This window comes from Vulpes vulpes, chromosome 9 (assembly GCF_048418805.1).
Source record: "Vulpes vulpes isolate BD-2025 chromosome 9, VulVul3, whole genome shotgun sequence".
Taxonomy (NCBI): domain Eukaryota; kingdom Metazoa; phylum Chordata; class Mammalia; order Carnivora; family Canidae; genus Vulpes; species Vulpes vulpes.
In genome coordinates, this window is record NC_132788.1 from 75,631,782 (window position 1) to 75,643,847 (window position 12,066).

General features: G+C 41.0%; 1 protein-coding gene across 6 annotated transcripts in view; it reads left to right on the forward strand.

Moving 5' to 3' along the window:
- The window catches only part of FRMD4B (FERM domain containing 4B), a 320,836-nt gene that overhangs the window by 251,064 nt on the left and 57,706 nt on the right, over positions 1-12,066 (forward strand). For all 6 annotated transcript variants that reach the window (XM_072720486.1, XM_072720485.1, XM_072720487.1 and 3 more), the window contains 2 exons: positions 4,474-4,530; positions 5,334-5,356. In XM_072720486.1, coding sequence (XP_072576587.1) covers positions 4,474-4,530; positions 5,334-5,356 — 80 coding nt within the window. The remainder of the gene's footprint in view (positions 1-4,473; positions 4,531-5,333; positions 5,357-12,066) is intronic.

Here is a 12,066-nt window from a genome sequence, read left to right on the forward strand (position 1 = left end):
GGTGCAGAGTCCTCTTGGGTTTCTTTCTCCCTCTGCCCTCCCCGCTATATGCATGCTCTCTTTTTCTCTCTCAAATAAATAAATAAATCTTTAAAAAAAAAAAAAAAAGATTGTATGTCAGATTTCTCTGTTGAAAAATTACCACTTCCCCCTTATCATTAAACTTCCTCTATAAAGAGATATTTTGTAATTATATAAATACCCTGTCCCGTTTCTCACCAAGCTTTCACACAATAGATTTTATTTATTGAAAACTATTTCCTGGATAATTAGTACTATGATAATTATAAATGATAATTTTCTTTTCCTCTCATTTCTTATACATTTATTTGTTGGTGTTCTACAAGCTACCTTTTTTAATAGACTTAACCCTAGAATAGCTAGATAATTAGTTATACACTTGGAAACAAATCAACTTCCCCCAACAGTTTGTCAGGTAGTTCCAATCCTAAGTGTTTGTGAGCAAGTAATTCATGTCCATTGTTGTGCAGAATGAGTTTCCAAGAAGTACTACATCAATACAGAAAAAGCAGATGGATCTTCAGAAATAATTTTCCCCTGGGACGCCTGGGTGGCTCAGTGGTTTAATGCCACCTTCGGCCCAGGGCGTGATCCTGGAGTCCCAGGATAGAGTCCCACGTCGGGCTCCCTGCATGGAGCCTGCTTCTCCCTCTGCCTGTGTCTCTGCCTCTCTCTCTCTCTGTGCCTCTCATAAATAAATAAATAAAATCTTTTAAAAAAATAATTTTTCCATTCTAAGTGTTTATGTTCGATAATAACTTACCCATCCCGTCAACAGGAAAGGTGGCATTTGGAGTCATTTTTCAGTCTTATCTGATTCTAGCTTTTATCAAAAGCATACTTTTGGAAGATTCCTGGTGAGAGATTTACACTGGAGCCAGAAAACTAACTAGTACACGGTGGAATGGAAAGAGCACTGGACAAGAAGCACTGAGTCCCAGTCCGCTGTGGGATTGGGTAGTACACTTCATGTCCCCAATTCTTGATGCCATCATCTTTAAAATAATAGGAGCCGTATTTTCACTAAATTCCCTTTCTTTTTTTTTTTTTTAAAGATTTTATTTATTTATTCATGAGAGACACGGAGAGAGAGGCAGAGACATAGGCAGAGGGAGAAGCAGGCTCTATGCAGGGAGCCTGATGTGGGACTTGATCCCGGGTCTCCAGGATCACACCCTGGGCTGAAGGCGGCGCTAAACCGCTGAGTCACCCAGGCTGCCCCACTAAATTCCCTTTCAAACTCTAAAACTTTCTTTTATTCTCTTCTACTTATGACTCAAAACCTAGAGTGTACCTCATTAGCAAGATGTCTTGGTCAACTGAGCTAACAAGCCAAGGGCAAAAATAAGATGCCTGACACAGAGCCTGAACCTAGTGACCTAGGGACTGAATCTGTAAAGAAGCTAAATTAGCCATGAGGCTAGAGCACCTTGATACTTGACTTGATACTGTTTCATATCACCCTTGTGCATTGGGCCACATCATCCGACTCACTTCTCTGCTCCCTTTGTTTATCCCTGACCGTCATGGAAACCCATGAAGGATCCTGTTACCTCCCTCTCTGACTAGATCCTTCTCTCAAGTGTTAGCTTGCCCGGTACCTATAAGGTTACCTCTGTTGCCATGGTAATAAGTAAAAGAAATCTTCCATCCTAGGATAGACAGCAATTTCTAAAGAACTTTTTCACTTTGAGCATGAAATTCTGGAGTTCTGTATATGTCTTAATTAAATTTCACCATACGAAATTGCTGAGAACCAGGCAAATAGTATTATTTTTGCTTGATCCTTTGTTTGGTGAGCTTCGTGTGCAAGTCAAGTAACCTTGGCAATCAGTATTAGAATTCAAAATATGTTGCCTTGGATTTCCAGAACACAGGTTAAGAGGAAGGTGAGGTAGGGGCTGAGGTATATAAAAGAATGTAAGACTTGGCTAAACCATGCATTCTCTTGTCTCCATGGAACAAGAGTTCGGTCAGCCCTACCCCTCCACCCCACCACCCCACCACCCCACCATCACCCTCCTCCACCAGTATTGCTTTGGGGCAACTTGCATAGGTGAAAAAAAAAAAACCCATAGGTGAGTTGTAGATAGATTTGCCTCCCCACTCTTCTGGAGCTGTCTGAGCCTGGCATTTTTCATGCTTCAGCTCCTCATTTCAGCATTTTTAATATTTAATGACCCTTCTAAGGTAGAGAATTATTTGGCAACGTTCTTAAGAGTTTCTGTCTGAGGCCTTTTTATCTACTGGACTTCCATTTGCTAAATTGCAAAGTTGGTGTCTCAAATATTGTTTGGATGACTCACCTCAGGTTCTGATGAGGCAAAGGGGGTCATAGGGGGGCCAGAAGAGTTGGCAGTCATTTTCAATATATTTCGCTGTAGTTATTTTAATATCCAAGACAATCCATTTTTTTCCTCTTTTGTAAGATTTTTAGACAAACTGGACTTTAAGTTTGGACGTAATTTCAAACTCAAAGATGTTTTTGAGTGTTCCTCCCTGTTTCCTGCCTCCCTCTGCATGAATTTTTTTTGTTGTTTTTTTCCTTTGAGCATAAAAATTTAACCTTTGTAAAATTTAGCCTTGATTAACACCCATCTCACCTGCTGGATTAACTGCTTCAATATTTTTCACCAAATTAGGAAACCACTGTCTCTTGCCTGAAAGACAGAGGCCAATTGATTCTTAAAATCAACCTGGCTTCTCTTTGATTTTATAATCTGTTTCTAGAGATTAGAAGCAAGCTTGGAATTCCAAGCTCTGGGCCGTCAGCTTTTAAAGCAAAAAACTGGAGCAGATCCGTTGCCTCAGGTTTCAGAAGGGAAACTTTGATTGTCACAGGATGAAATTCCTTTGTTTTCATTTTGTAATATAAGGGAAATGCAGATAGTGATCACAGCTGACATTGTAATGCTCTTGGGTTTTTTGGTTTGTTTATTTTATTTTATGGCTTTTAGAAGAATTATTGTTATTAGTGCATTTTGGTTTGTTTTTGAGAACCCTAGCCAAATCACTTGGAAAGGTGAGAGAAAAGTATAATCCTTTCAGAAATCCTCAGTGAGGTAAACTGCCTCTGTCAACCTACCTCGTGTGCATTTACTTAAAAACTACTTCATACTTACCATTGATAGACTTGGTGTAACTAGAAAAACTCTTTAGCCTGAATTCAACAGGAAGAAGGGAGAAATAAAGAATTCAGTGCAATTTCTAGGCTTATGAGTTCCATGGTCTCAAACACTCTGTGCTTTCAAGTACTAATTTTTTTTTAATTTTTATTTATTTATGATAGTCACACAGAGAGAGAGGGAGAGGCAAAGACACAGGCAGAGGGAGAAGCAGGCTCCACGCACCGGGAGCCTGACGTGGGACTCGATCCCGGGTCTCCAGGATCACACCCTGGGCCAAAGGCAGGCGCTAAACCACTGCGCCACCCAGGGATCCCCTCAAGTACTAATTAGGCAAGGTTATATGAAATTGTTTTCGTGTGTGTTAATGCTTACAAGGCAGCATATCACCAAATTTTTTTTTTTACAAATTTTTAAAAAATAAAGAACCCTCTATACACTCATTGACTCACTGTTGTAATATATTACATGATGTGGCAATGGCATTAACATATATGATCATACTTGACAAAATAAATGAGGGCATGTGTGAGTATTATTGCTAAAGGCAATACTCCCTCCCCACATACTTATGCATCTTTACCAGGCTACTGAAAAAGCATTCCTGTTTTCCAAAGCCCAGAATTCCTATTTGGGGGGGTGGGGGGATCTTAAAGGATGAAAAAATAAAATAATGGGTAAAATGATAAATCAGAGTTCACCAAACTTCAGTAAAAAGGAACAGAACTTTGGTCTTCTCTAAGTATCTACTATAACTGATTCCTAAGGCTTTACATTTTATCACTAATTGTATAAATATTAATTCAACAATGTATCATTGATGCAGAAGTGAATTTATATTTTTAATAGTAGTTGCATTGTGTGTATACCAAAACAAAACAAAACAAAACAAAACCATGTGGTGACACAGAAAAAAAAAATCTCAGGAAAACACCAAATAAACAAATCTAAGTACATCTGCAGAGCTTAATAATGAACCTGTCGGGATGAAAATGATTCACTAAGAAGCTGTCTGAATTTTCAGCCTCCAAGTCATTTGTGTTTCTTCCAGAATACTGCTCTCTGAACAAAATTCCCCTGGCTAATTAAAGTACACCCGCAGGCACACACACACACACACACACACACACACACACACACACTGTGGCTTTCCCTGAACCCTGGATGCGCCCCTCCACGCCCCCCCTTCCTTTCCCCTGTAATGGTATGATCTGCGTTTGATTGTAAACTGGAGGTGCCAAGCTGTGACAGCTTCCCCAACTCCACAGCCATTTGCTACAACCTAGGGCAGCCTGTGTTCAGTGATGCTTTTCTTTCCCCCCGACAGGGGCAAATCGAAGCCGACAGCGAAACCATCTTCAAGTTAGCAGCGCTTGTGTTACAGGTAAGAATCAAGCAACTGCCTCTTGCCTGCGCCTTTTTTGTTTGTCGGTTTTTGTGAGCTGCCTGCAACTCTGAAACTTTCTCATGAGCCAGTGGCTGATAGATTTTTAAGCCAGCTGGTTGTTTGCCGATGAAAAACGTGAGCTGTGGTTTTCTGCTTTAGCCTAACTTGCATGAGTTATAGTGTGATATTATATGTCGCAAAGGAAAATGAAATTTAGACTCCTCTGGGGGAAAAGAATTTAGACCGTACTTCAGGAAAGGAGCTCTGGAATAGTTGGATTTGGGAAGCAGCAGTTGTTACAGCGGCTGTAATTTTCATTTAAATTAAGTAACTTTTGTATACATTTTCTTGAAGTCAAGTGCAAGAGCCCCTTACTTCTTAGAGATGCTAGTAGCTGAAAAGCCAAGTGTGTTCTGTGCTTATTTAAAAAGAGAAAACAAGTGGCATGCGTTGATTTACCTCTGTCTGGTTTAAAAGGTCTGTGTCCGGACTAAAAAGTGCTGCTCGAATAGACAAGCATTTATCACATAATCATAGAGACCTAAAGGAAGACATAATCATCTCTGCTTTTTCAGATCAATTTGTCTCCTCTGTTAAGAATAAGAAGTATTTCGTGGGTACTAATGTGTTCTCACCAATGCCACATTCTTCTCCGGGGCCCTAGAGAAAGTGTTCCTCAGTGGACATTCTTCCAAACAAAACTCAGGCACTTTAAGAGGGAAACGTGACCAAGAATGAAATTCATTCACTTAATTAACATAAATACATATTGATCATCTATCTTTCTTTTTTTATTTCAGGAAGCCAAAGGGGATTATAGCAGGTAATGGTTCCTTTTCTGATATTACTATGCAAAATAACCCAAGCTGAGCCCTAGCTGAATGCCGTTGCTTTAAATAACAATGGATGCAAACTCAAAAGAAAGTAGATCTCAAGGCGGGAGACTGAGATCTCTTCCCTCTTCAAATAGGGACCCATTCTTTTTATGAATGAATCCAGCAAGGACGCTTTCTTAGAATTTTTCAAGCCAGAGTGACAGTGAATTGTAAACAGAAGCCCTCCAAGGCTCTGTTATCTGTTAGCAAGATGAAGAAATCTCTAAAAAGCTTTGGTAGCCGTGCTGACTTTTTAAAATTTATAAACAATCCTGCGTTGGAAGAGTTATAACATATGCACAAAAAGATAAACTCCATCAGCTGCTTAGTTAAGGGATTAATAGGGGCTTTCTTTCTGCAGCTGCCCTAAAGGGGCCTCCCTCTTCAGACACTTGACCTAACAGTTGTATTGTTGCCACTGGGACACTTACTGGTTCTAACTGCCTAACTGGCCACCTCATCAGAATGTTTATATTTGAATTCATGCTCTACCTGCACCTTTCTGCCCTTCTAATGCAGCAGTTGTAGTTGGAGGAATCGAAACGGTTCAAGGCGGAGGCAAGGCCCCCAATTAGAAGCAGCCCACAGGCCAATGACCCATTGCAGGCCTCACCTCGACCATGTTAATGTTCCACTCCTGGTAAACTTTACCCGTAGATTATTTACAGACGACCTAGTACTCATTCCCAGCCAAGGTCTTGAATAGTATGCCCCTTAACAGACTGATAAGCGAATAATGCCTTCCAAGCTTGCAAACGTCCAGTCAGGGCTCACTACTTCACCTCAGAAACTCCAGATCCTCTCACCTGCCTGTTCAGTTTGGTAAAATGACTGCAGAGTCCACTTCGCACACCACAATCCACCTCGTGAGCATCATTCATTAGCTTTGTTCTTGTGCCATGCTATTTTTTTTAAAATGTGCATTTAAGTTAGGAAATATGCTTTGAAGGAATCAGGAAAATCTATAAACATCATCTTTTTTTAATTAAAAGAAAGTGTTGGGATAAAAGGAAGATATAGTAGTTTCTAGATCCTTGACATCATGCTGGTGTGTTCTCCGCTCTTGGCTTTCCTGGAGGAGCCCTATTTCCTAGGAAGATCAGATATGCAAGGAATGTCATCATGGAGGGTGGTGTCTGAAGTTGATTTATAAACGAGGGCTTTCAGGCCCAACCTGACCCTCTGCAGTCTGTGAACTGCTAACCCTTCCTCCCCATTTTCTCCCCACCAGCCATGTGATGGACACTCTCGAAACCTCATTTGCTCATTAGGATAATGGCCCTTACCCCTAGATTAATGGGTGTAGATTGGGAGATCAAATGTATGTAAACATTGCCCAGGGCAGTTTCTGGCACTTGTAGCGAGCTCTCTGTACACTTTGGTTATTATTATCAATTATTCTAGTATCATTATTGCCCTCCTCATTATCATCATCCTCTCCTGTCTCTTGGCAGCCTTACTCTGGGAGTAAGGTGGTCCGAAGAAGTTGAATAGTGTATGAAGGAAACATTGATATCACAAAGCTTCCTTAGGGAAGATCTCTTGCCAATGACTGAAGGCTCAGAATAGACAGTCCTTGCGTAGTCCAGACCTTTTAGCCCTAAGACTTCAAACTTGGCAAATTAGTCTAGCCAAGCCCAAACCAATCCTCTTCTTTAACTTTGCCTTGTGCCTGGTGGTTTCCTGAGGGATTAGTAGTCTAACTAGATGGAGGACACTGTTTTGAAATTGTCTAAACTACCCTGAGTCATATAAGCAATGTGAGACTGGGCATCAGGAAACAAGCAGTGTGACCCTAAGTGAGCATTGCCCTTTCTGGACCTCAGCTTCCTTGTCTGTAAATTGGGATTCATGAAAATAGCAACTTGGCAGGATAGTTTTGAGGAGATGTATGATGTGATATGATACGGATTGTTTTGCCAGTGAACGTTTGTTATCGCAGATGAGGGTGAGGGAAAGAATAAGGAACTGTGAACTTTTGCCATTGGGTTTATGATGAAGCAGAATTTTGGTTCCTTGCTACCACCTACGCCCTCCCTGTGATGTGATCGCTTCCTCCTATGAATGGGGAGAATATATTTTTCCTCCAAAATTTTATTACAAAACTAGTTTTAGAAAAATCCAGCAAAATGGGATTCCTGGATGGCTCAGTGGTTTAGCCCCTGCCTTTGGCCCAGGGAGTGATCTTGGAGTCCTGGGATCGAGTCCCACGTCGGGCTCCCTACATGGAGCCTGCTTCTCCCTCTGCCTGAGTCTCTGCGCTCTCTCTCTCTCCCTCTGTCTCTCATGAATAAATAAATAAAATCTTTTTTTTAAAAAAAGAAAAATCCAGCAAAATAAAGTACCGTGAGGCAACATTGTATATTGGTTAGAACAAAGACACTAGAATCAGTCAGCCTTGCTCAGATCCCTGGTCTGCCACTTATTTACCTGTTCAATAATTCTGAACAGATTATTTAAACTGTCCAAGCCCTCCACTTCCTCATCTGTAGAATGGAATTTATGTTAATAGTATACACCCATAATATTGCTATGAGCATTAAATGAACTAATTGCAAAGTGCTTAGAACAGTACCTACAAAAAACAAAAAAAAAAAAAGAAGAGTACCTACAGTCCCCACTTTAGTATTCGTCATATTTAAAATATATATATATATTTTTTTATTTATCTAAAAGAGAGAGAGCATGAGCTGAAGGGCAGAGGAGGAGCATAGGCAGAAGGAGAAGCATGCTCTCCACTGAGCAGGGAGTCCAATGTGGGACTTGATCCTAAGACCCTGAGATCATGAGCTGAGCTGAAGGCAGACGCTTAACTGACTGAGTCACTCAGATGCCCGTATTATTTCATCCTACTAATGGAATGATTTACCACCACCACCATCCCCATTATTTCAAATATAAATTGTTTCCCCCTTTTTTTGGCTGGTATATAAATAATTCTGTGATGAACATCATGGTGTCATTGGGATTGTGGTTATCTGTGTTTATTTTCTGACCTGATGTTTCTCAGGTGGAAACAAGCAGAGGGAAGTTCCTTAAAAAGGCAAAGTACAAAGTGCTGAAATGGAGCTTACACATTCTTGATACCACCACATTAAACCTGGACAAACTTTGTAGCTTTATCCAGTAACATTTACTGAATGCCTAAAATGTGTCAGCCCCAGTCTAGGCACTGAGGATGCCGAGAAACATAGGCTAGGGCATCTCCTTCCAGGGAACTTGGCTTTCTATCAAGAATTACCACAGTGGCTATTACAAATCCTGCTTTTCTGTTGGTTTACATGTTGGTGGCCACAGCTCTTGGCTTTTAGAATTTCACTGAGTTTACTCAGTGAGGTTTAAACATTTTAACCTTAAAAAAATGTCCCCGAGTACCTTCCAAGACCAGAGCAATGTGGCTCTCTCAATTAAAACAGTGACTAACACGTAATTCTTTTTTTAAAGATTTTATGTATGTATGTATGTATGTATTTGTTTATTTATTTATTTATTTATTTGACAGAGAGAGAGCCCGCAAGCAGGGGGAACAGGAGAGGGAGAAGCAGACTCCCCACTGAGCAAGGAGCCTGACATGGGGCTTGATCCCAGGGCCCTGGGATCATTATCTGAGCCTAAGGCAGATGCTTAACTAAGTCACCCAGGCACCCCAACAGCTACTTCTTATGGCTGTTCTGGTCCACCCACTCCTTGTAAATATCTCCCTTTTTCTCAAATTTAGCATTTCCAAAGCTGAACCCACCAGCATCCCAGCCCTCAGAGCAACTCCTCTTCCCTGTCTCCCCTTGCATGACATCACCTTTTTTCTCTTGAATCACCTCTGAGGATTTCCCCTTCTCCCTCCTACCCGTCTCCTCCATCCATGGGTCAACTTCCTTGTTTCCTTCTCTTTATCAGTAGGCTTGCTTTCTCAGTCCTCATTCTCCTCCACACAAGCCAACTAGCTCTGAGTGTGTATAGTTTGTGTGAATGCCTTCAACATTATTTTCAAAGTCCATGCGTGATTCCACTCAGTCCCCACCACAAATGTTATCACTGCCATTTAACAAATTACTAGATGAAAAATCAGGTCCGAAACAATGTCACACTTCCAGATCTTTTCTGATGCCATCACCCACAGCCACCTGCACAGAACCCTAGTTATCTATCTTCCCAAGACATAAATGTGATCGGTGTTGTTCACCTGCAAGAATCTCTTTACAGTTTCTCATTGCCCAAATGCCCACCTTCCAACACCCTACCTGGCATCACAGCACTACTTAATCTGTACTGTGTATTTTAATTTCCCATACTTTACTGTTTATACGTCTTAATATCTGTTCAGGCCTCTCTTCATTTCTCCAGGTACCTGTAGCATTTTCCCTTTGCAGCTTTGCTCAAACTCTTCTTCCTGGAATGCTTTTAAAAACAACAATCCTCCCCTCCTTATTTAGCTTCCTGCCATGTTTCCTTTAGAGTATTTTAAGTGAACATTATCATAACCAGTAGGAAACCTTGCTCTCTGGAAGTTAATTATAATAGTAGAGTGGGGACTTTCATTCTCTTTAAATAGTTGACAGTCTGAATTTCCAAGTCAGCCTTTAAGCTGCAAAGATAACAAGCTGCTTGGGTTACACAACACAGACAACGCGGAGAATTCCTGAAAGCTGACACGGCGAGGAAGGAAGGCTTTATCACCGAGCCAGCCAGTGCAAATGAGTTTGTAAAAGCAAAGCTGTTTTTTTTTTTTTTTTTTTTTTTTTTCATTTTTCTTAAGATCCTGAAAGGTGGAAGTTACCAAATAACCATGTGATTAGGGCACTTCTGCTTCTAAGAAAAAGCGAGTGACAATTTACAATTCTGTGCTGGGTCAGAATGAACACATATTGTCACCCAGCTTCAAATGGGAAGGAATAATTCACAACTTACAGCTGTGCTACAAAATGCAGCTATTTCCCATGGGAAAGGACCTTGTGTGGCTGCCCTAGGAGTAGTTAATGAAGGGAATAGGGGGGAGGGGAGAATCAAAGACTTTAAAGACTTTCCCACCTCATTCTTACATCTCTAGAGTACTTAAAGTTCTGAAATGTCCTTCCATTTCCAGAGCCTGTAAAATCAGTTACAGTAATAAAAATAGCAGCTCCCATGGGCTTGGTGCTACGTGGAGTCCTTACTCACCTCAATGGGGAGGCAGTAGCAAAGACAGGAGCTCTAAAACTTAACTGCTTGGGTTCAAATCCAGCCCCAGATGCTTGCTGTATAACTCTGGCTAACTAACCTCTCTGGAGCCCAGTTTCTGGGTCTCAGGAACTATTCCATGGTAGTGTTATTGTTCCTGAAATGCATCACTGTCACATTAACCCTGTGACAATAGACGCTATTAGTATCCCCAGATAGGGAAACTGAGTTTCAGGGTGCACAAGTGGCCTACTGCCTAAGTCACATAGCTAGGGGCACTGGGTGGCTCAGTCAGTTGGGCGTCTGCCTTTGGCGCAGGTCGTGATCCCGGGACTGAGTCCCACGTTGGGCTCCCTGCTTAGCAGGGAGTCTGCTTCTCCCTCTACTGCTCACCTCACTTTAGTGCTCTTTCGCTCTCTCTCAAATAAATGAACAAATAAATACATTTTTTAAAAAAGTCACATAGCTAGAAAGTGGCAGAATCAGGACTCCAAGCCTCAAGCTCTTTACTGTTGTCAGGAGTCTCCTATTTCATATTCTAGCATAAATTGTAAGAATCATTACCTTTCTTGCTAGCTGAGTAAAGAAGACTGGACAGAAACTGAAGGTTTCTGTCTCATTTCAAGCAAGGGTTTTAATGAATCAGCAAAAGGCCTTTGTGAAGAAAAACTTAAGAAGCGGCTTTTCACTCTCCTTGTGACATGATTCTATTTTAAGCTTTGACCTAAAGATAGAAACAAGTTTTTTTGTATATCCGTTCAGTGCATTAATACTTTATTTTTAATGATTGGTAAAAACGTCTAAACATTAGGGTGGTTTTTACGTGTTTTACAAACATTTAATTCATTGATCATCATTGTCACCTTATGAACTTGGTATAATATTATCTCCGCACTAGAGGCGAGATTAAGAAACTTGTGTGGCATTATATTGATATTACCATATTATGGCTTAACATTTCCCAATGACTTGGCCCAATGTCAAGAGTAATGTTGAATAAAAAAAACAAGGTTAACAACACAGAGGGAACCGTGGACAATTAAGTGTGGGGAAATACCGGGTTAAGAGTTAAACAAAATTCAAGTTCTTTTCAGTAGGTTTCCAATCTGTCATGTACCTTGCGAACCTCTTAGAAGAAGACATGGAAACAATATTTCCTACACTTGTTTGTTCCTGATGTGTGAGCTTCTTGCCTGACAATGTCCTCTGGACTTCACTTTGTAAAGTGTGGGTTTATTTATTTGCTGAAAGCTCAGTGTTCAAATGCCTTTTTTTCCCCTAAGATTTATTTATTTATTTATTCATGAGAAACACAGAGAGAGAGAGAGAGGCAGAGACACAGGCAGAGGGAGAAGCAGGCTCCATGCAAGGAGCTTGATGTGGGACTTGATCCCAGGTCTCCAGGATCACATCCTGGGCCGCAGGCAGCACTAAACCACTACGCCGCTGGGGCTGCCCACAAATGCCTTTTTAAAAGATGAGCAGTTTGGGGAAATCTGTTCTT